Source organism: Brachionichthys hirsutus, chromosome 8 (genome assembly GCF_040956055.1).
Source record: "Brachionichthys hirsutus isolate HB-005 chromosome 8, CSIRO-AGI_Bhir_v1, whole genome shotgun sequence".
Taxonomy (NCBI): Eukaryota; Metazoa; Chordata; class Actinopteri; order Lophiiformes; family Brachionichthyidae; genus Brachionichthys; species Brachionichthys hirsutus.
In genome coordinates, this window is record NC_090904.1 from 8,024,848 (window position 1) to 8,047,930 (window position 23,083).

Consider the following 23,083-nt stretch of genomic DNA (forward strand, 5'->3'; position numbering starts at 1 on the left):
ATGGAAACTCTGCCTGAGGGGAGGTTTTGCCTTCTAAAAGGACAAAAGAAAGCGATGAGAGAGCTCACATGTTCATTGGAAGTGATCACGTTGTCCGTGTTAAAGAGCTCTTTTTGGAGCTGCAGCAAAGGAGCAGAGCGGTCCAGCCATCATCAGCGCTGCTGATCGGCGCTCCCTGTCAGGCGCTCCCTGTCAGGTGCTCCCTGTCAGGTGCTCCCTGTCAGGCACGGCTTGTTCCTGTTCCATTCACGTTACACAGCCATTCGCTCAATGGAAGACGGCGGCTGAAGTGACCACACACACACACATGAATAACACCTCAGTTTCAGGCATGCATGAAGCAAAGCGATGGCGACGCAGAGAGATGATGATGATGATGGCGATGATGGTGATGGCCGAAAGGCCCACAATCCGATTCACGTCATTTGTTCAATAATTGAGAAGTTAAGATGAACGGACACATGAACAGAGCGAATGATGCACTCGAGTCTCGCACATCCACAAATCGGACCCTTTTGCTTACATCACATATGAGCCAACCAGTCATTTCAACCATTGCCATGGAAACAGTCGTTGATCACTCAGCTGAGTGTGTGCACTTGCATTTTTTTTTTTTTTGGAAACGGGCCATTCTCATGTAAATGTTTGGAGCAAGTTGAAGTGCAGCGGGTTCTGATATCTACAACAGTCTGGCAGCCTGGCGGCCCGGTTCTCTGTGTCATTCTCCTCCAGGCCCGTTAGACAGATCTCAGGAACAAATTCAGTACGCGGGGGGGCATTTATTGTAAAAGCAAAGGCACAGAAATATCTAAGTTAGTAGGTCTAATAACAGCATTTTAAGTGTCAACTAAAAACAGATGCTTGTATTCACAATATGACAAAGAGGACAAGAGCACCAGATGGGTTGTGTGTTTGGAGTCGGGTGCAACAGGACTGCAGGATATTTGGTTGTATTTATGTCCCCGTCAGGGAAACGAGGTTACTCCATGCTGCTTGTATGTATCTACAAGCTGTAGATAGTGAGGCGCTTTATGTTTGTAAGCATCGTCACGCAAGTCAAATAGTTAGAACTCGCTGAGTTCCACAGTGTGTCACTAATCAAATAGATAATGGATGCAAAATAAAGTGCCTTTGTTATCTCTAGAAATGTCTTTCCTATTTTCCCCTTCCCTGTCAACACCTGTCTTCTTCAGAGTCCATTTCCCGTCTTCTCTGCATCGTTCAGCTTAGGTGTTTGTACCAATTCAGCAAATACGGCTTTGAGTAAAATACTGTATGAGATTGCTGTTTAGAAAATTAGCTCTCAAAACATTTCAATAAAATGGAAAGCCTTCCTGTGGTCCGTTATCAGAAAGGATAGTTCTTTGGTTCTTCACGTTGAACAAAGAAATGAGGGACACAATAGCAAACACAAATGTATCTACTGCAATACAGTATACCATCTAATAAATGCAACTCCATCAACTTTATGCAGGACATATTTTGAAATGATGAGATTCGCACAAAATATTTTTTTTGTATGAGTCAGCTCATTTTGAAAATCTCTTAAAAATATAAATTACGATTTGCTATAAACTTCTTTCTTTACCTTGTACAATAAATACGTATGTATAATATTCTGCTCGTGTACTTAGACCTGTACAATAGTCACACCATCAGTGTGTGTGGTGTTTCACTGCGGTCTTTCCAGCTAGAATGACGGTCAAACGATGTGCTACAATAAACGTCCTCCAAAAAGGTTTGAAACGACGTCTCCAGATCTAAACTCTCGCTACACTGAGGAGAGGAACGAAAACGGACATCTAGAAAGCAATCAGAAATAAGTGAACAAGGATAAAGAGTGTCCTTTCAGTGTTCTCTCTCTCTCTCTCTCTCTCTCTCTCTCTAGCAGTCGAGCATAGCAGGACAGACACATCCTCACATGTGTCGTCGAACTTCTGTGCTGTTGAAACTATTGATGAGCAAGACCTCCCAAATTTATGCCACAATAAATATGAAAGTTCCCCCGCAATGAGTTGGCGCCTTGTTCGGGGTGTGCCCTGCCTCTCTCGTCTGTAGTCAGCTGGGATCGGGACCCTCAAGGCGGATGTAGCGGCAAGAAAATGGATGGATGAATAAAGAAAAGGTAGGCATTGTAAACCGTCTGTCTGTCTGTCTGTCTGTCTGTCTGTCTGTCTGTCTGATGTCAACACAAACCAAGGCCGGTTTTGAGGAAGAAGGTCAAAGGAAACACAACGCTGGCCTTCCAATGCCATTATTCTAATGTGCGGCCATTAAAGCAGAAGCTCCGCCTTTACACAACAACATAGTTATTGAAAGCATCTCAGTTTACAGCCACGCTTGAAAGTCTTCTGCTGTTTGCTACGACTGGACACCTTTTGCTATCGTGATTTTACTACATTCAGGGTAAGAAATACAGGTTTTTTTGCTCATAAAAAATGAGATTCTGTCTTCTTACAATTTATGGCTGCCAATGATAATCTGGGAGGAAAAACATGGATAAAGAGTGTAAACTTTCAGATGGGCTTTACTCTGAGTTCAGAATCCTCTGCTGCATGTTTTCAGGAGCAAATTGTCTAACTATATTCTGGAGAGAAGTATTTTGTTTCTTCAAAAACCCCTGGAAACCGTTTCCAGTGCTTTCATTGTGAAGTCCACTCCCGATTCTGCCCGGTGCGTCTCTCTTGCATGTTCCCTCTCCAGCCGAGTGTAACTTCACGCATTAGAGGGATCCTCCTCGCCCTGCAGAGGCTGGACTTCCTGTTCCACATGATTCTCCCGACCTTCCGACCTCAGTGTGCTGTTCCCCAGCTGCCGCTGCTTGTCCTCCGTACGGTCAGATCCCTGCAGGAAGCCGGACTGATGGCCCCTTTTTTCCAGGAGTCTCTGGGAGGGTTTGGAGCCAGAACCATCGTGCAGGTGCTCCTCCTCATCTGTGTCAGCGTCTATGAATTTATGGACGGATGCATCGTGGAATGTAAACATACTTGGCAGTAAAGTCTCCGGGTTGGTGATGGCTGTCTCGCTGCCGGCCGTTGCGTAGATGGACACTTCAGGGCTCTGAACGGATGAGCAGTCTGAAGAGGGGCCTGTCCCTGAATCCTCCCCACTCTTGAAGTCGACCTTGAGCGAGTGGCTTTTGATTGGACCCTTGGGGGCGTCAGAGTATTGGGCAGGCTTCGTGCTTTGACCTGTTAGGGCTCCTTCGTGCTCATTCTCCAAGGTGGGCTCCAGGCCGGGGTTAGCGCAGCCTCTCCCCGGCACGCTGCTGAGAGGGCCGTGGGAAAACCGAGCGCTTTCAGGAAAGTCAGTGGCGCAGCTGATGAAGCTGTCAATGCTGGACCTGCTCCTCATATCTGTAACTGCCTCCGTTGTGCTTGTGGCGTCTCCCGCCGGGATGAGTCCCAACTCAAATTCAGCTCTCCGCTTGACTGCTTTGGACAGCGGCGCCTTCTCCTTGCTGTTGGTGAAGTCGGACTGTGCCGCCGTCTGGGCCATGCTGTTGTACATTTCCTGCAGTCTCTGAGCGCTGAGATGTTGAGGGCTGTCTGAGGGCTTCGCACCGTCTCCGCATCTCGGCTCGAGGTTCATGCTCGGGCTGCTGGGGTTCAGGTGAGACTTTAATTTGGGAGTCCCTTTCATCTGGCAGGGAGACGCATGATTATCGTGGACCTTCTCCTTCTTTCCGTCCGTATTCTCTACCAAAACATCCATGAGCTCAACACTGTGGCCAAACGTGTCTTTGATGTTCATAGACACAATGCTACCGTTTCTTCTCGCCCGTTCCAGAGCCTCTCTTCTTTTGATGGCTTTCTCCTGCCTCTTCTGCTCTTTGTAGAACTCCGAGAAGTTATTCACAATGATGGGGATAGGCAGGGCTATCACCAGCACGCCCGCAATGCAGCACAAACCCCCGACTATCTTTCCCAGTAGAGTTTTCGGGTATATATCCCCATATCCTACTGTTGTCATGGTGATGGTAGCCCACCAGAAGGACGCTGGGATGCTTTTGAACTTGGTGTCCTCCTCATCTTTCTCAGCGAAGAAGACCAGACTGGAGAATATCATGATGCCCATGGCTAAGAATAGGATCAGCAGGCCCAGCTCATTATAGCTCCTCCTCAGAGTGAAGCCCAGAGACTGGAGGCCCGTGGAGTGGCGAGCCAGCTTCAAAATACGCAAGATCCGCATGATCCGAAAAATCTGAACCACTCGGCGAACGTTCTGAAACTGCAGCACGCTCTTGTTAGATTCCGTCAGGAAGATGGTGACGTAGTAAGGCAGGATGGCCAGCAGGTCGATGATGTTCAGGGGACCCTTGAAGAACTTCCATTTGCTGGGGGAGGAGAGGAATCGAAGCAGGTACTCCATGGTGAACCAGGCGATGCACACAGCTTCCACGTGAGCCAGCTGCGGGTTGTCTGAGGACTGGCCAAACTCGTCTGTGTCCTGCAGCTCCGGGAGGGTGTTCAGAGACAAGGCGATGGTGGACAACACTATGAAGAAGATGGAGATTATTGCAAGGATCTGTAAAAGACACAGGGAAAAAACGACATGTTATCTGTTAGGAATGCACATTACTACTACTGCTGTACGTTCGGCCTGGACATTTTGCTACTGCAACAAACATCAATAATAAAACAGAGTTTATTTTTCGATGTTTCTTTGCAGAACATTCTCACTGTCAGCATCTAGCTGTTAATTATGTAACTTTGGTGTGCTGCTTTGAAGAGCACTTTTTTCTTTTTACCATTAAGTACCTTTAAATCAATAAAATGTACACCCGGGACTCTTGTAAGATTTGTTTTATTTTTGTCGTTCTCATCACACTTTCATTTTGAAAACGGCTACTTTCGCCAAAGTAATCATGAAATCCCGTCTGCAGTTCAGCAGAAAAAGGTTCAGTGCTAATACGATCTCTGGGGTCACGGGGGTGGAGGCGTTTCCTTCACTTCCTGTCATGATTTTTACAGAGAGACAATGATAGGGTAGAGAGTGACAGGAAAAAGATTGCATTGATATTTTTTTTTAAAACCCTTGTCTCACTTCCTCATCCTCTGCGTATCCATTTCTATTAAGGCCGCTCCACAGCCGTGGGTGCGTGCGTGTGTGTGTGTGTGTGTGTGTGTGTGTGGAGGGGGGGTGCACCACACCTATTACTACTGCCCCAGAGAATGTGTGACATCCAACACAAGGTCACTGTGGAGGCTGTGTTCCAGCCTAGCGGCAATCAGGATTATTTCCTACAATTAGCAGCCATTGAGCTGTAATACAACTTGACAAGTGGCTGTTTGCACGTCTACTGTGGCCTTTGAGGAGAGAGGGATGAAAAGGAGAGAAGACCTGCCGAGGTGGAGGCGAGAGAATGCAGGAGGAAGACTGGAGTAAAGGCATTCAGAATGAATCGGCAAATAATACAGCTTTCAGCAGGATAAAAAAAACCCCACACATCATCATTAATAGACAAATGTAAGAGTGACTTTGTAGTGGTTTCGGGGGATGCAATGCTAAGCTAAGATGTCTGAAAAGACTGGAGGGGTTGCAAAAGGAAGTAGAGTAGAGCTCAGAGGCATTGGCTCCTGAGCATCAGCTCCACTTCTCCACTTCCCAACCCGAGGCCCAACCCACTGAACCACTGCCCCCCCCCCCAAGGAAAGTAACCTTGAACCTTGAAAGGTGGCATCTCTAATCCTTTTATGGGGCAACTTCTCCTCTGATCTGCCAGCGAATGTTTTCTGGCTGTGCGTGTGACATCTGACCTTCTCACTACAGGCTCTGCTGTAGTTTCCTCCTCAGGATTCAGTGTCAGCGTTTTTGTTTTTGACAAACACTTGAGTGGAAAAGCTGATTGGAATAACACTGTCAATAAATGAAATGGAGAATCCCCTCCACAGAGGAAACAGCAGAAGCCCCGTGAAGCTAGAAGCACTTCCTCCCCAGGGTTACAATTATCTTCTGGAAAGTTCCACGTAGTAAAAACACTCACTCAGACCTTTCCCTGCTGCCCTGACAATAAGTAGCTGAATATTCAGTTTCACAGAACTAAACTACAAAGTTTTGCTTGGTCGATATTATCTCTCTTTACATATGTATTCGTATTGTATTACACATGGATACAGTATATGTAGTATTGTCTTGAGAGTCACTTTTTTTTCAAACTGCTTCCCTCCCAAACAAGACAAGACCCCCACCCCCCCTCTTCATCACACAGATGTGCCCTTCACCTAATTTTTCTCATCTCTCTTTGCCCGACAACCTTTTCTGTGCCACATTTGCGCCCGTGAGGGAGCCGTCCTGCGCCGTGTGCTGCGGAGGAGACACGGAGATGGCTTGCAGCCCTTGTGGCTGCGCACAGGACATGTCCTTCTGGAAGAGTGAAGGTGGCGCTAAAACGGTGAAGCACACAGATGCAGGATAGTGTGTAACCTCATTCATTAGTCAAGTCTGTGTTTCACCAAAGTATTTCAATATATGTGTTAAGAGTTAAAGAACTAAATATTTAAAAGACGATTTAAATGTGTGCATGTTGGTATGTTCTAATTCTTTTTTACGACACTCAAACTCATCATTTGGTGCCTTCAGGGTTCATTCTACATTCTTTGAGGGCATGACTGTGCCATACAGGCAAGAGGTGAGAAGAAAAGGAACGTTTTGTTGTGAAAAATGTAGCCAAGATTAGAAGGTGACAGAGGGAGAAAGCAGGATGAGTGATTGTGGTTGGTGTACAAACCTTTATTAGCTCCCCCTGATAAAACATCTGTGTTTTGGTCCAGCTACTTGGAGTACGTGTGCTGTACTGATGTACAGTGGGTGATTTTGCGTGGGTCTGCATGCTGGCAGGACTCATGGTTCGCAGCAAAATGCCGTCTCCACTCAGTGAAGATACATCACGACCAGCTGAAAACGACAAGTACTCCCTATCAGGCTTTGTTCTTATATTTGTTTTTGCAAGCTGGAGCACCAGCTGTCTGTTTTTGCTTTGCTCTCTCCGAAGCTGGCAGCAGAGGATGCGAAAAGACAGATCAGAATTTATAGTGCTGAATCATCACCAATGATGCGAAAACGGACCATTTGGTGGTAAAAATCACAGCTTTACTCATCCATTTATTTCATTACAGCACGTGCACTGATACAAAAAAGATATCCGCTTTGAGTGGCGTAATCATAATAAGTAACTGGAAAAGGAGCGCAGACCTTCGCCAAGCAGTTCATTCCCCTCGTAATTAGATTTACACCGTCCACACGGTGATCTGGATCATCATCAAAAGGTTCTAGATTGTTCTTGGTATCTTTATACACCAACCATAAAGAGTAAAATTGAATCAGAAATTTTTGATCCATAAACATCGGTCAATAATCAACATTTTGTGAACCTAAACTGGATGTTTTTGGTGGTGGGAGGAAACCAGAGAACCTGGCGAGAACCCACGCAGACATGGGGAGAACATGCAAACTCCTCACAGAAAGGCCCTCAGCTGGATCTGAACCCGTGACCTTCTTGCTGTGAAGCAGTAGTGCTACCCACTGCACCACCGTGCTGCCTGTAGTCCAGGATTTCTTTTGGATCCTCACCAAGATTTAATTGTCTGCTCCTGGTAACATTCCCAACATTTCCTGGAAATTTCATCAAGATCGGTCTGAAACCTTTTGAGTTATAATGCTAACGGACAAACAGATAAAACAAACCAATGCCGGCGCCCGGAGATGTTGATTACCTACATATAGTTAGAACATCTCCAGTGAAAGCCTTGCTAACCCAGTAGCATTACACCACAACCAGGAAGACAAATACCGCCTATTATCGGTCACGTGGTTGGATCCAGGCTTGCAGCTGGATGCTAGCCTGAGTAAAGCATCGGCCGTGGATGCCTTCACTGATCTGGTGTCTGCTGAAAGATAATGCTAATTACCGCTCCTGTCTCCGAGGTGCATCCGCCCTTTGCAGTATTTACCGTGCAGAACAAATGTCCCTGGGATTCAGTGACATGATTGGATGTCAGCGCCGCATGGAGAGAGCCACTGAAACAGGAGCGCCCTGGTTGTCTGTGATATTTGGTGACATTTAAGATGTCTGGTGTTTGGGTGTGACCATAAAAACAGGGACTGCGAAAGGAATACTATGATGATTAAAAAAAAGAAGAGAACCCACTTATTGGAGTTCTTGCCAAGAGCCAAATAAGAAGATCCGTCATCTGTCCTCACATGTGATCACATCAAAGAGATGATTGAGTTGGTTTAGTGCAGCACGGCTTAGTTTGAGTTGAAACAGAGAGAATGAGCAGCTTTCTCAGCAACTCCAAGGTGTCGTTGGTTGAACTTGGGAGTTTTTTTTTTTTTACGTCACTTGCTGATTTAAAACATGAAGCTTAGAAAAACAATGGATTCGGAAATATTCTGCAGGTGTAGTCCTCAAATTAAATGTTCAAAGTCTCAATTTAATATGCGTTGCATTCCTTCTCATTCTTATTCAAGTTAGACTTAAAAAAAAACTCAAACGTGACAATATTACACGAACACAGATGCTAAATGTAACAAGGAAGCATCTGTTCCTCATTCTGTGGTGGTAAAACTGCTGCTGGAGTCTCTGCTTAAAAGGATCTGCCTTCCTGACCACTGATGATTACAGTCCTCGTATGTGTGTGTGTGTGTTACAGTACAGTACATCAGTGTCAGATCACTAAATGTCTCCCTGCTCTGCTGTGCTGCTCCTCTATGCTCTTTAGCTCACTGCACTTGGAAACATTCTCTCATCCTCAGTGGGCAGAGATACGTAATGTAGAGCGAGGGAAAAACCCGCTGCTTGAAGTGCAGCATATTAATCTACGCATGTCAGTATATAGGTGGAAAAGAACCTTCAGATGTGACCTATTTTCTTAAACGCCTCCCTGACCTGACCTAAAAATAATTTCACGATAATAGTGGCAATAAAAATAGCACAGGATTATTTTTCTGTCCTCCCAATCCTAACACGTATGAAAGAAACAAAGTGAAGCTCTGACATTTACCACAACAGATTAGAGGCGCTAACCTTTAAAAGAGTAACTTTACTCCGAGCTTGGAGGTCTGAGCTATAAAAATAAAACATCCGCTTCCACATAGAGCAGGTTCAAAATGCTGGGTGTAAACAGCACGAGGGCAGCATGCTTTACTTCCAGTAAAAACATCACGCCACGCGGCCTGCTGTTTACAGAGAGACGTGACAATGGAAGATGTCTGGGCCACAAGGCCTTTCAGGAATGCTGCAATAAGAGTGGAGAGAGTATAATGAGACAGAGAAGCATGTCCAGCTGTCTTTTACAACACACATCTGTGGGATTGACTGACCCAGGATTTGCACACTAATGATCAAAACTGGGGCTGGCTGTCACTGCATCATTCAGAATGCAGAGGGGTCAATTGTCAGATTACAATGACAGAGGGGGGGGGACAACACAGGCTTACCCTCTCTTTCTGTACATATGTAAATTGTCAAAGTGATGGTGAAACTATGATGACACACATACATGACACACGCTATATGAGAAAAAGTAACTCACACCAAGCCTGGCGCCTCAATGGCCAAAATAAAAACAAATGTCTAAATAAAAAAAAGAAATAAACCTGTGACAGGAGTCAAACTAACTCACGATTGCAGTGTGACACAACATCGTAATAATGATAATGATCCAGCTACATTGATGTTAGTGATATACATTTCTACTAAAAACATAAAGCAAATACAAATATATCAAATAAGGACTATATGTAATACATAGGATGGGAGATTTAATGCTGAATCTCTTTGCTGCCTGGCTGCAGAATAATCTTACCATAGTAACACTATGGTTTCCAGTGTGGAGAAGATGAATGCTCCAGATGCATAAGTGACAGTGATTTGCAAGTGGAACAAAGTCCTAACTTAGAGGGGGGGGATGTTTTTAATGATGCTGCCATCCAGAGCATGCTGGCGTCCAGACGTTTGGCTGAGAGAGAGACGAACAGGCCACTGGTCAGAGCTGAGCAGGTGCTATAAAAAATAAAATAAAAATCATGACCACGAAAACAGTTTGTCCTCCGGATGTAGTCTCCCAGGCAGGAAGCTCAAGTGAGAGCTACACTCATTAAGAAGAAACGGTAAACACATGTCAGACCGGTGCTTGATGCTCGGCACACGAGCAATATCCGTTTGGCCTGCTGTAAACTGGCTGACAGTCGAGCATGCCGGCCCCAGCCAATGGCTGCCATACATGGAGATTAAAACACTTCAACCGCTTAAAACATTTTATGCAAACGACCTCTTCCATTAAGACGATGAAAGTTTTAAGTTGATCTTATAGTACCTTCAGACTTCTATGAGTCGCCATTATGCATCGAGCCGTCCAGGTTAGGTGACCCAGTGGGCGGTCACCCTGCCTCCCTTTATGAAAGTCATCAATCACTTGGCCACTTTGACTTCCAGCCGTTATCCTTCCCACTGCTGGGATGCTTCTTCTACAGTGGCATGCACACACACACACACACACACACTACTGTATCGTTAATGCATGAAGTTACTTCACACTTTTGTAATTACTCTCCAATCAAATCACGTTCACTTCCTTTCATTATTACGGCCGCTCTCAAGCCGATTTTAATCCCATCCACTGCGCTGCACACTGCACAGACCTCAACTTGCTCATCCTATTTCTACTAAAGCATTGGCATCACCTCCTTTTGTCAACGCAATTCAAGCTGACATATTTCTGAGTTGTTTTACTTGTATTTTTCATTGCAGCCTCTCGCATCTCCCCACCCATATACTTATCAATATTTTTCTGTTTATTAACTGTTTCTATATTCACTGTAACATACAGTTCTGTTTGAATGTGCACGACTAAAGGGTGTTTAATTTAGAGATCCATCAGCAATGCTACGCCAGTTGGCTAACTTTTTTAAAGACCCGTCTTTGCTGGCAGTGAGTGTGTTTCACAGCAAGAGCCACAAGCATTTCTGCAATTACTTTTTTTTTTCTTTTTTTCTTGGCATTAGATGCTGAGAGTGAGAGATCACACAAAGATTAGAGAGAAAATCCTCAGAGATTTGGCAATGCTCTTGTTGGCATTATCCTCAGAGCCAATGTTTCCACTGGGCTCATGGGATATCCCCACAGGATTTCCATTTAATAATGATATTGAGCTGGACAGTGTTGATGAAGAGGGCCTGACCAGCAGCCTTCGTCACATGAAGGCATCATAAGATAAAAAGTAATCCAGACATTCTTCATTACCATGCTGTCTGGTGGAGAAGACAGAGGAGGGGAATAACTGTTAACGACAAACCCTATTTATATAACAGATAACATGAGGGAGCTTCTCTGAAACTCATTAAACTCATTATTATGGCAGGAGGTAGATGGACCTGTCTCATCCTCATCCTCATCCTGACACTCTACCATCATTCGGTGCATTGTATCCACGTACAGCGCATGTCCTGTGGATGACATTTCATCCAGAGTCTGCAGTAAAACAAACGACGACAATCTTTTGCGAAACTTCTGCTCTCTTGGTAGCTGCTTGAGATATAGTTTGAGGAATTTGAGGATGATGAGCTGCAATTATCAGCTTAACTAATTCAACAAGCATGAGATGTTTTAGATGAGCACCGTACAACTGTGCCATTTAAAATGCACTGCTATCATTTTACTAGCACTAGCAGAAAGCCGCTAACCGTGCACAATGTGTGATTTTAAACCTCTGATCTCTATGCCCATTCACCTTCAGTTATTCCTGAACCTTCAATCTGTGACCCACATCCATCCATCCATGCATCCATCCATCCATCCATCACCTGCTTGGCCCATTTAAAGCCAACGCGTCTCTCCCTTTGCGTGTCCTGCATCCCTCTCCAGACGGAGGTGAGGCGATGTCTCGCGTCTTGTAGGTGGAGGACGGAGCAGCTGCTGCACGGCGATTAGAGCTATATCGTGATTTAAAAACACACAGTCCACCCACACTGCGCTGCCAGACGCACCGGTTATTCCTATCGCACACTGTGTCCCACTAAGCCTAAGGAGAGGAATTTGATTTTAGATAAATGCATAGGGCCTTCCCAGTATCATTTTTAGAGAGAAATATTTGCACATGTCTGTCATTCGATGTGTTTAGTGTCCGCTGGGTCTCAGCTGACCTATTTAAGGAGGCAGGTAGCTCAATTCATGAATTCCTATATGGGGCTTCTTCTGTGATGGTGTCCTGGCAAAGACAATCATGTAGCACTACACTCTGTTGTTGTTTGTCTGCAGTTCATACCGACAGCACTAATGTCATTACAGAGCAAGAACGTCAGACCCTCATCAGTTTCAGATCATTAGCACCAATATTTCCATAAAGATACCACAAAGATAACCTTTAATCATTTGCTCTACCTACTTAAATGTCTACGTGATTGTATGGGTGCCTATTACCATGGCAACGTACTGCATCTGTTGTTCCACATGAGCTCACTGGATGTATTTGTTTCAGCTTTACTCCTGAATGAAGTACTGACTGGGAGAGGGATCCAGATTTCATTAAGTAACACATCTGCAACATAAATATGTCAAAAGACACAAAAAGTAATTCATTATATAGAGTTTTAAATAGAAGCAGAAATCTGCCACCATTGTCTCTCTCTCTCTCTCTCTCTCTCTGAGTCTGGAGCGAAGAGCGTCTGAGTCTGTGCAATATATTTCCGTTTTAAGTAGGAACTATTTCTATCCCCACATCCTGTAATGCCAGGGTTACAGTGCTACAAAATGTTACTTTAAATTATATTGCAGCACTTACAGTCTACAGTTGCTTCAGTTCATCCATCACATACATTTCCCAAAAGCTCTTAGACCCAAATTGTACAAAACAATAGTTGAGCGCATACGAAAGGTTCCGTCCACAACCGTAACGCAAAGTGTGAACTGGATTTGCCTGCAGCTCAGTGTGGCCGCACCTGAATCCATCCTCCACTCAGGAGGCGCGGCGTCGCAGGACACAGAGAGCAAACCATGGACATTCTTCATCGCAGTCACTGCATTCTTTCTCCCTCCCTCCATCTTTCCCTTTTCTGTATGACAGAACTTCTTTGTCGTACCATTTGAAACAAAATAAAAGAAACTGGGAAACAAAAAAACTTACTTGTGAGTCTGACAGTTTGCTGCTAGGAAACTAGACATTGCTGAACAGTTAGAAGTTCGAGCCTGTCATAAGCAATCAAATAAACAACAACATCAATGCGTCTATTTGAGGATGTGTGTTCGTTGGGGGGAATAAGTGTCAGAACGGCTAAATAGAAAACATGCTTGAGAAAAAGCTGTAGAAAAATGCAAGTCCTTACATGTGTGTGTGTGTGAGAGAGAGACAGTGTACTTATTTATAGCAGCCCCTTGGGAGAGGAGTTCCATCACCATGCAGAGGTAGGAAATCTGGTGGGGCTGGATGTCACACTGAGGTGGGCTCATCGCTCCTCAACAGGCTGCGCCTCATTAGCATGAGCAACACCTACTGTAATATTAATAGCCACACCTTCCTACACTGTCCTTCTACGTGCCTTTGAGTTCCATCAAACAGTCTCTCCTGGGATAACAGTGCGTGAAAAGATCAGAGCTTCCTCTCTATCCTGTAGATTTATGCAGGGCTTCTCTTATTTCACACCAAATTACCTTCCATGAAGAAGAGAAACATTCCCCGTCCTCAGGCCAGTGACGCTCACAGTCATCATGGGGTTATCTGCATTACTTATTCTGTTCTATAACATTGATCCAGAACTGAACTCAACTCCCCGTGACCGTTTCACTGGCTCAGATCTGGTAAGCCGGACCGATTCCTGGTGCAGCGGCTGCTCTTCCTGGGTCCCACGCAGGTGAGCAGAGAGGTGAGCAGCATGGCAACAAAGCAATGGAAAGATCTCCCTGCGCGGAGACAATCATTAACCGTGGGCTCACCTTACCTCCACTCCAACCAGCCTGACCCTGCAGAGCTGCAGATCCTCTCTGTCAACAAGCTCTGCGTGGGGCCTTAACAAACTCAACCTCCTCACGCTGTAGAAGCCAATTGCTCGACTACATTTTCAAATATGCACGAGCCACACAGGTGGATTGAGAGCGTTCTTTTATCCCCGTGAATGCGGACGGTAAGATGAGAACTGCCGATGACAGGTTGAAACAGCGCCAATGTTTGCCTTCCGTCTCTCCGCCTGTTTGCTCGAGAGCCGAGGCTGTAGAGTGAGGCCTGCTCAGAGAACAATGGGGATCTCTCTCATCCATCTGTTGTGTCAATACTGAATAATAAAATGCTTCATCACTGACCAAAAAATAACTTTTACAAAAGGTGGAGTGTGTTTATACATTTTTGGATATGATATGTGTATTTTGTGGAAAATGACCTTTTAGAGCACAGCTGCTTTCTAATGTCTAACCCTCTGGAAAATGACCACCTGACCTCACCCCGCTCTGCAGCACGACTCCTTGAGTGATGCTCTCTCCCTTTCAGGCCCATCTGAATAATAAATGAAGCTTTACAGCACTCTGTCCCATCACAATTGACTCCTCGCCTTTTTAAATATCAGCTTTGGCGAGGGACCTTCATAACCGTAAATCCAGATGCTCCAGTGTATGAGTAACGTAAGGAGAGTCAGATATGAGACATCGCTGAAAAGAGAGGGATACCATACAGAGTCTGTGCATGTCTGTGTCTGCATGCAGTTGTCAGTGTTGCCCCAGCTGGCTGGTGCGATAAGCTAACGTAGCGTGCTAGATCAGGTCTCTCCATGGAAACCGCAGGGTAGAGGACAGTTCCCTCCAGTAGAGGACATCCTACTGAAACCACAAATGGCTGAAACGGGGGGATTGCCATATCAGTTAATGGTTATTTGTTATATAGACCCCCCCTCAATGCCAGTATTTGGCATCGTGACGTCTTATTTATCTATTTTATTTTATTTATTTCCAACAGTTTTGTGGCCAGAGAAAAACAAACAGAAGAGATGACATAGAAAAGCAGCTGTACAATCCATAATAGTCAAACAATTGGGCCTATATAATGCTTGAAATGGGGGAGAAGTTAAAACTTAAATACTTAGTATAAAACTTAAATTATACTTAGAATAAAGTGCTCTAAAATATTTAATCACACCATCATACTGTATTTTCTGTATTGAATTGACATAACATGCTTTTTAAGGAAACACTTTACTTAGTGAATGTTAACACAAATCTGACTTTCTATTGGCTTCTCTTTTTTTTTAAACCCCTTACAAATCCTGGAGGGTAATATCCAGGTCTCTAGCAAAATGCCCCACTGGAAAGCGGCTTTGTCTCGGTTTGTCTTGGTGCTGAGGAGGCGGTCTCGTCTACTGGTTATTCATCACAGCTTCCTGATAAGAGCATTGAGACTGAACAACAAAGAACTGAAACATTGAGCTAAAAGACACTAAAATGCTGAACTGAAGGGCCCCGCAGAGTTGGATGATAATTACCTAAAATCTTACAGATGAACTGTCCTTTTCTGTTGTCAGCAGTCGTACAGACAAATTACTGCCCTGATGTTCTTGAAGCTTGGTGGACGCAGGGCTGCGGGGGCTCACAGTCATTTGAAACGTCACTAGAAGCATTTGTTGGTTAAGCCTGACCAATCGAAAAAGAAAACTACGCCCACGCCAGGCTGCCCGCCCCGGCCTGGGAACCCCGGACGACCGGGCCAATCAACTTTACCGTGTGAAACAAGAGAGCTGTACATCAAATGAAGAGAGGACGCAGCCCAGCAAAGATAGAGCGGCAAATCAAAGAAATAAAAAGTTACCATTATTGATCTGAAATACACCTTTGATGCCGTTTGATCAGCGTGAATGGAAACTCATGTCAAACACAGCCAGGACGGATCCACGGTGATGGATCCTGCCTGGGTTCAGACACACAGGATCTCTTCACACATTCATGATATAGATATAAGAATGGCTCCTCAAGCAGCCTTTCATTACTTTGCTGTTTATCATTAGGCAGAAATACTGCTATAACCGCATTGCAGAGAAAGATCTGCAAAATAATGTACAGCCACACAGGCGGATGGAAATAAGGTATCGACTTCCTGTACACGAGGCCATTTGTGTAGCCACATGATAAGTTAAACCCGACAGAGGTGCGGAAAGACGGCACAGCTGGCAAATTAAACTGTCCAATGTGGAGACGCAGCAGCTCTGTCAATGAGGGAAGCCATTTAGAGACAAGAACAGAATCCTGATCTCTAAAACAGCGCTCACGGATCATGTCTACGTAACCGGAGTAGGATGTCCTAACTTAAACTTCCTAAACATTACGTTGCTTCAAGATCGCAGTAAATTAGTGGAGGAGTGTGGTTTAAATACGAGCTGAATGAAAATGAATAATGCAATCCCCCATATTTTCATTCTCTCGCCACCGGCCCGGTTTCCTCTATCGATCTGCACTCGCCTTTGATGGGACATGTTACTTACTCGGATGAGTTTCCATTTCACGCCGATCAAAATGGCATCAAAGGTGCGTTTCAAATCAATAGCGCTAATGTATCTGTCGGTTTAGAGGACAACCACATTACACTGTGCGATTGCCATCACATCAGTATAATCTTCTTGTGTTGCCTGAAAGGAAACTAGACAACCTGAATAAACGCCCAGCTGAACCTGAAATGAAGGCATGGCACCAAATCACTGTACAAACCAACGGCTTTCAACACGCCATCCGTCGCACCTGTGGCCACGCCTTGCTTCTACCTTTAATAACAATCTGTGCTGAGCATGGCACTTGGACCTGAATAAGGAGAGAACAGAGCGTAAATGAGGAAAATGGAAACTGATGATGCAGTAAGGGAGGAAGAGATTTTGGTTTACTGTCCTTAAAAGCCCACTTTGTGAGTGCAATCAGTCGGGCAGCAGGGGAACTGTGTGCCATTGATTTACGACCATTCAAAGTTTGCCTAAGCACAAAGTGAGACCAGCAACACTCATGCTAAATAGATCATAAAGACGACAATTAGCATGCACACATACACAAATACAGCAAGACGAAAACCCAAAGAGACAGAAGGAACCTTCAGGTCGGAGGCTCCTGCTCAATATAACAGCTGAGACCACACAATCACAGTGATTGTTCTGCTACGTCTCCAACGCCCCCCCCCCCCCCCCCCGCACCGCCCGGGAGACAGAGCTGGAAGTTAGCCTGGGTGACTGTGTTCCCTCATGCAGAGCCATCAGCAGGCACTAGGCCGTGTGAGGCCACGCCCCTCGAATGGCTGCTCAGGGTGCATCTTCACCCAGCCCGTCTTGCCTTGCATGTTAGAGCCTTTGTAATGGACTTCCTCCAGCAGGTTAACAGAGCGCAGTGGACATGTCCACCCCAGTGCTGCACAGAGCTATGCAATCAAAGACGCTTAAAGCCAGCAGAGCAAATCTGATCTGCAGTAAAAAAAAAAAAAAAAAGGTGCAGTTAATTTCATCTTGCCATGGTCGTCTGCAGTTCGCCATGGGGAGATTTTTCCATGCAATTAGTTGGACAGGTTAAAAAGTCTGTGAGTAGGAAGAAGATGGCGGCAAGGCTTTCAGGAAAAGGGAATTTAAACTCCCAACAGTGTAAAGGTGACAAATAGCTGGTGGAGGGAAAGTTGGATAACATAATCTTCAATTTTGAATCAACAATCAAGTCAAATCTCTCTCGTGTGCCATAATATCTAAATTTAATACATAGGAAATCTTTTTTTCACACTTTTGGATCGGCTCCAGCAAAACACACAATCCAGATTTAGGAAAAAAGTGATGAAGAAAATGGGTATAAGCTTTGACCTGTTGCTTATATCTACAATATTTTTTTAAAAAAGGACAAAAAGATGGCAATGATTAGTTTCTAACTACTTTATACTGACTGACTCAAACACTGGTGCATTCATTTGATTGTAAACGCTTTGGTTGTGAGAGACAAATGATGTCAGCCTGTGTTTATCAGATGTTTTCATGCCCGGGACCCCTGAAATGCAACAAAAGTTTTACTACTGAATAAATACATACACAAAAAGCTCTCCCAGGGTCCCCCCATCTGATAACAAGCCTGCTTCAATTGAGTGAAACCAGGGTCAGATTTTCTGTTATTATGAACAGACACTTTATAATTTTGAATTTATAAAGAAAGTAAATTATTTCCACTTGGGTTGGGGACCTAACTAGAGGTCCCAGACCACAATTTGGGAACCCTTCTTCCTAAACTATGAAATAGAATTCTTGAAAATAATCTAGTGATAACTTATTCTTGTTTAATTATTATCTTTTATCATCCATCCATCCATTTTCTTGACTGCTGTATCCGTAATTGGATCGCGGGTCGTGCTGGAGCCGAGCCTATAGCTGACACACACACACACACACACCTTTGGACAATTTAGTGTAACCAATTCACCTACGTTGCATGCTGTTGGTGGTGGGAGGAAGCCGAAGAACCCGGAGAACATGGAGAACCCGGAGAGAACCCACGCACGGGGGAGAACATACAAACTCCTCACAGAAAGACCCCAAGTTGGATTTGAACCGTCATGGCTTTGATTGATCCCAGTCCCAGTTTGCAGCAATGGCAGTTCTAATCCAACCCCCCCCCCGGGAGTGCCATTATGGACTATAACCAGATCGCTGGGGCTGAACACCTGAGGGAGAGATGAGCAGCAGAGGCATGCTGGGACACGCGGAGTTACAGATGTCGGTTTCATTCCCAACCGGGTGAACCGATCCCTCTCGCTGGGACGCAGCAGTAATGACGACATTGGTATTCAGATCATTCTAGTATGTGTTGAAGAGACCGTATCACTCACTGGCGAAATGAACACCAGCAAGATTTCCTCGTGTGTCCAGGTTTTCATATCGTCACACTGAATAATTTAGCAGGCAGATCTAGGTCGGAAAAGAGGACTTACAGTAAGGGGGGGGGGGGCAAAAGTCTTTAATAACGCCTTAAAAAGTGGACCGGCTGCCAAATGGTGGCCATCAATGCAGCTGGACCACGAAGGATGACTTGCTGGATCAGGTACTGGTGCTCGTGACCATTTGGGTCTGTTATAACTCCAGACCATCCAGGATGAAGTGACATTTGGTGCTATAGATATTCTGGTTCCACACCTTCTCTTTCCATGGTGGTAAGTCAAGTGTAATTAATGTATAATTAACATTTCAACAACACTGAAAAATAAATGAGGCAGAATATGTGTTTGGTAGAAAGCAAGTCTCCGGAGCAGGACTGCGTGTACCGGCTAACAATTACCCTCGTTGTGGCATATTTACTGCCCTGAGTCTCATTTAGAGAACTAAGCCATGGAGAAACGACCCTGTCTGTCAAACAGCACACTTCTCTGTTCCCATTCAAAGGTTTGCAGAGATTCCATTTGTGTTTTGAGCTGAGAACAAGCGCTTGCTCACCAATATGACCTTAATAAAAGGGCATCAATTATGATAATAACAAAGTCATAGTGAATATTAAATATTGCATAAATCCAAAATGGACCTGATTATTCAACAACATAATGAAACATGTCTTGCTCATATTATTAAATTTTAATTATATGCCAAATTTAAATATGATGTTCAAAAACAAAATGTACTTTTAGGACCAATCAGAAGTAATTAAATTAAATAAATCATCAATTAAGCCTTTCAAGTAATCCATAAATGCACTGTAAAATAATAGTATATTTAGCTCCTTTTTTGAGTCATCATCAGCGCGATAGCTCAGACTCACTGTGAGGCAGATGAAAGAGAGCGAGATGAAGGATTCTGGAAAAAACCCTGACATGTAAAATGATGTAAAAGCATTTCTATGTCTGTAACAGCCGCAGGAAAATGAGCCAGAACAGACCCCAGAGGCAAGTCATCATATTTAATTTGACTTTTATCAAAATCAGCCAGTGTCTGGCCGCTGCAGGAGGTGCATTATGAATTCCTGAGGACCTGTTGGATGTGGGGAGACTGGATTCAGACAGCTCAAGAGTAAAAACCAAAGGGACACCAAGTGTTTTAAATATGAGAATGAATAATTAACAAACATAATTATGGCCTTCAGTCATTCAAGGTCAAGGTTGGAGCTGCTTCTCTCGCTAAATGAGCTGAATCAATTATGGAGGAATCCTGATCAAGAAGTTGTTTAAGCATCTTTGACTAATATTCCACCATCATTTGTTATTTGACTGGAAAGTCAGACATAGAGGTCGTGTGCCCCCCCCACCCCAAACACATTTCTGTGCACACAAATAGATTTTGAGAGCTCTGAACTGAAACTGATGCCCCAACAAAACAAAGTAAAAATGTTCTCTATTATAGGAATGTGACAGATTGATCAGCAACTAGAACTACAGAAAATGATTCATGCAGCTGTTACTATAGCTAAACTTTGGAAATATATTGATTCTCCAAACGGGTGATGTATTGGTGCAACACATCTGGATAGATTTATTTTACAGCCTCATATTTTCCCTTTCTGAAGTCAGTTCTCTTAAAAAAATAAAAAAATAAAGCTGCCACCGGAACTCTGTTCATTGATGGTTCTATGTGAAGCACGTGTGTTCCTGGGAGGCTGTTAATGAGCTGGTGGGAAGAATACAGGGCTGGAAGGGGGAGGCGGGGTGGCGAAGGAAGAAGGGATGAGTGTTGAACAGGGAGAGGGAGAGGGAGAGGGAGAGCGCTACCCAATGGTCTAAAAATACATCTTCTGCTAAACAGAGTTTCTGTCTGTCCTGATATGGATTCAAATCTAAGTGTCAGTTTTTTCATTATCCATGATGCTCCCAATGGCAACACAAAATGATCAATAGCCATCCCATGAGACAGCGATGGAGACAATCCCAGCTTGGGGACAAGTATCAAACTGAAACTAATAAAGGGAAACAATGAAAGCTGTCCTGCATGAACAAAAGGGGGTTTAATTTGTTATGTATGCGGAGAGTTAAAACTATATGTTCCATATAGTCATACTGCGTGGATCAAATGTTTTCAGCAGCTCAGCATCTCTGCACCTCTCATGTTCTCTCCCTGCAGCCCCACAGATGTTGGAGGTAGCAGATTAAAAGCACCGGCTGAGGTTAAAGGAAAGTCAGCCATCAGGCTTCAGAGAGCGGCTCTGCTTGCCTCGGCAAGTTAAACTGAATAATCAGCTATTAAGACCGAAATCTCAGCAATCTGCCTCAACATCACAATGGAAAACCACAACAACATCTTGGCAGTGCCGACGTTTCCGTGGCAGCGCTACTTTACTTGCACTATGGATGTAAGAGAAGCTGTGTGGGACATTACCTTAGCAGCAAACGATGAGCTGGGCTTTTCCAGGAGGTCCCACAGCTTCATCCTCTTCTCGGAACAACACGTGGTGGTAAACTCTTCTCCGTCCATCACCCTCGTGTTCTCGGCCTCTCTTTTCAGCTCCTCGTTCATCTGCTCCTTCTTCTGATGGTACCTGGCCTGGCAGCAGGACTCCAGGTAGATCTCATCAATGCCCCAAAAGTCCAGCTCCTGGCTGAAGGACAGGGCGCACATCTCCTCCATCATGTGCAACTTTCCGGTGCGGTAGAAGTTCAGGATGGAGGTGAAGGCTCCGGGGTGTCTGTCGAAGAAGTACTCGTTGGCCTCCAGGCTGTAGTCGTCACATATCTCCAGGACGGAGTCGTGGGTGTTGCAGTCTCTCAGCTTGCCCAGCCGTGTGCGGGGCAGCCTGTCCAGCGTCCTCCACAGCACCTCGTGGAGGAGCCCCCCGATGTTCAGCCTCACCCGGCGGGCGCGGCTCTTGCTGCGGATGATGTCCGTCGTGTCAGGGGGCAGCGAGGTGCCCGCCTGAGCCCCCGCTTTGATCATCTTCACTCACTTATGCGACAGGAAGAAGCAGTCCGGTAGATTAAGAGCACATGGTCCTCCAGGTGCCTGCATCCGGCTCCCCCCCCCCCCCACCTCCCTTGCGTCTTCAATCAACTGCAATAAAAGGAGAATCAATCATTCCGGCGCTGCCTGTGGAGCAGCCGGTGCCCTATAAGCAATGTCAGGTGGTTTATCCACTCATCAGAGGAGCAAATAGATATTTTAATCAGCTTTGAGAGGCGCAGCCGCTTTTCCTGCTGACAGGGGGAGGGAAGTCCTCCGGTGAGTCCTTCGCTGTCCAGTTCTGAAGCCGTCGCTGTCCGCGGTGCTGAAATGTCTCAGGGCGCACCCGCCGTCGGGTAACGCCGTCGAGCAACTTGGACTGAGAGTCTGTAGCGCTGCGTAAAAGCGACATGGAGTCTGGACGAGCAGCTATTTGAATATGCTCACTGACAAACTTCTAAAGGATGCCCAGTTACAGGCACAGAGATCAGGTGAAAACAACAACAACAACATTCATTCCAAATAGAAGCTGAACTCGAAATCACATTAAAACACAAAATGAATATACATACGTGTTTTCTTTAAATGAACCTCATCAGCAACGATGAACGAGTTCAAACTTCTAATGTCCGTCCAGGTCTCCAGAGCTGCGCTGGGCGCGGACGGAGGCATCCTCGGCTGTACGGCATGGTGCGTAAAGTCCCCCCCCCCCCCCGGGGTCTAATCAACAGGTAGAGACTCCTGAGAGCGCTGCCGGTAACTCCTATCGTCTCCTGCTCGCAGCGGGAGCGCGTGCTGGCCGGTGCCGGTGCCGGTGCCGGTGTCGGTGCCTGCGGCTGTGAAGCGGATCCGTCACGGAACCGACCATCCAGCGGCTGCAGCCTGTGCGAGTTTAACCCCCTACCAGCCGCGGCTCATTGCGCCAGCTTCACAGAGAGCAACGCGCAATATCACACGACTGAACTCCAATTTAAAGTAAGGCCACTAAACATGCTGAAGAAAACATAATATGCACGTCCAAAGAATAGAATAGAACTAGAATGTGTGAATGCTAAATAACAAGGAACGTGTTTAAATATATCAGAAAGCTTATTGAGTGAGTTTGTAAAAGTTTAAAAGCGTTGACCAGATACATACAAAACGTATTCATCTAAACAAAAGTCTCCTCACCGAAGACACAGAATTAAGTCCCCGACTGTGGCCTAGTGTCCATATATTTAAGTGAAAACTAAAACGAGTGCGAACTGCA

At 45.2% G+C, this 23,083-nt stretch overlaps 1 protein-coding gene across 1 annotated transcript; it reads right to left on the minus strand.

Annotated features, from left to right (window-relative positions):
• Positions 1 to 2,715: 2,715 nt before the first annotated feature.
• Positions 2,716 to 21,831, minus strand: LOC137898236 (potassium voltage-gated channel subfamily B member 1-like). The gene is made up of 2 exons (XM_068742250.1): positions 21,277 to 21,831; positions 2,716 to 4,527 (listed from the first exon to the last, which is right to left on the minus strand). Exons 1-2 carry the CDS (start codon positions 21,829 to 21,831, stop codon positions 2,716 to 2,718), a joined length of 2,367 nt encoding a protein of 788 aa, XP_068598351.1.
• Between the last annotated feature and the right edge of the window lie 1,252 nt (positions 21,832 to 23,083).

Coding starts and splice junctions, on each gene's coding strand:
- LOC137898236 (XM_068742250.1), bottom strand. CDS start 21,831: ATGATCAAAGCGGGGGCTCAGGCGGGCACCTCGCTGCCCCCTGACACG. Junction 4,528..21,276: donor GCTCATCGTTTGCTGCTAAG/GTAATGTCCCAC, acceptor TGTCTTTTACAG/ATCCTTGCAATAATCTCCAT.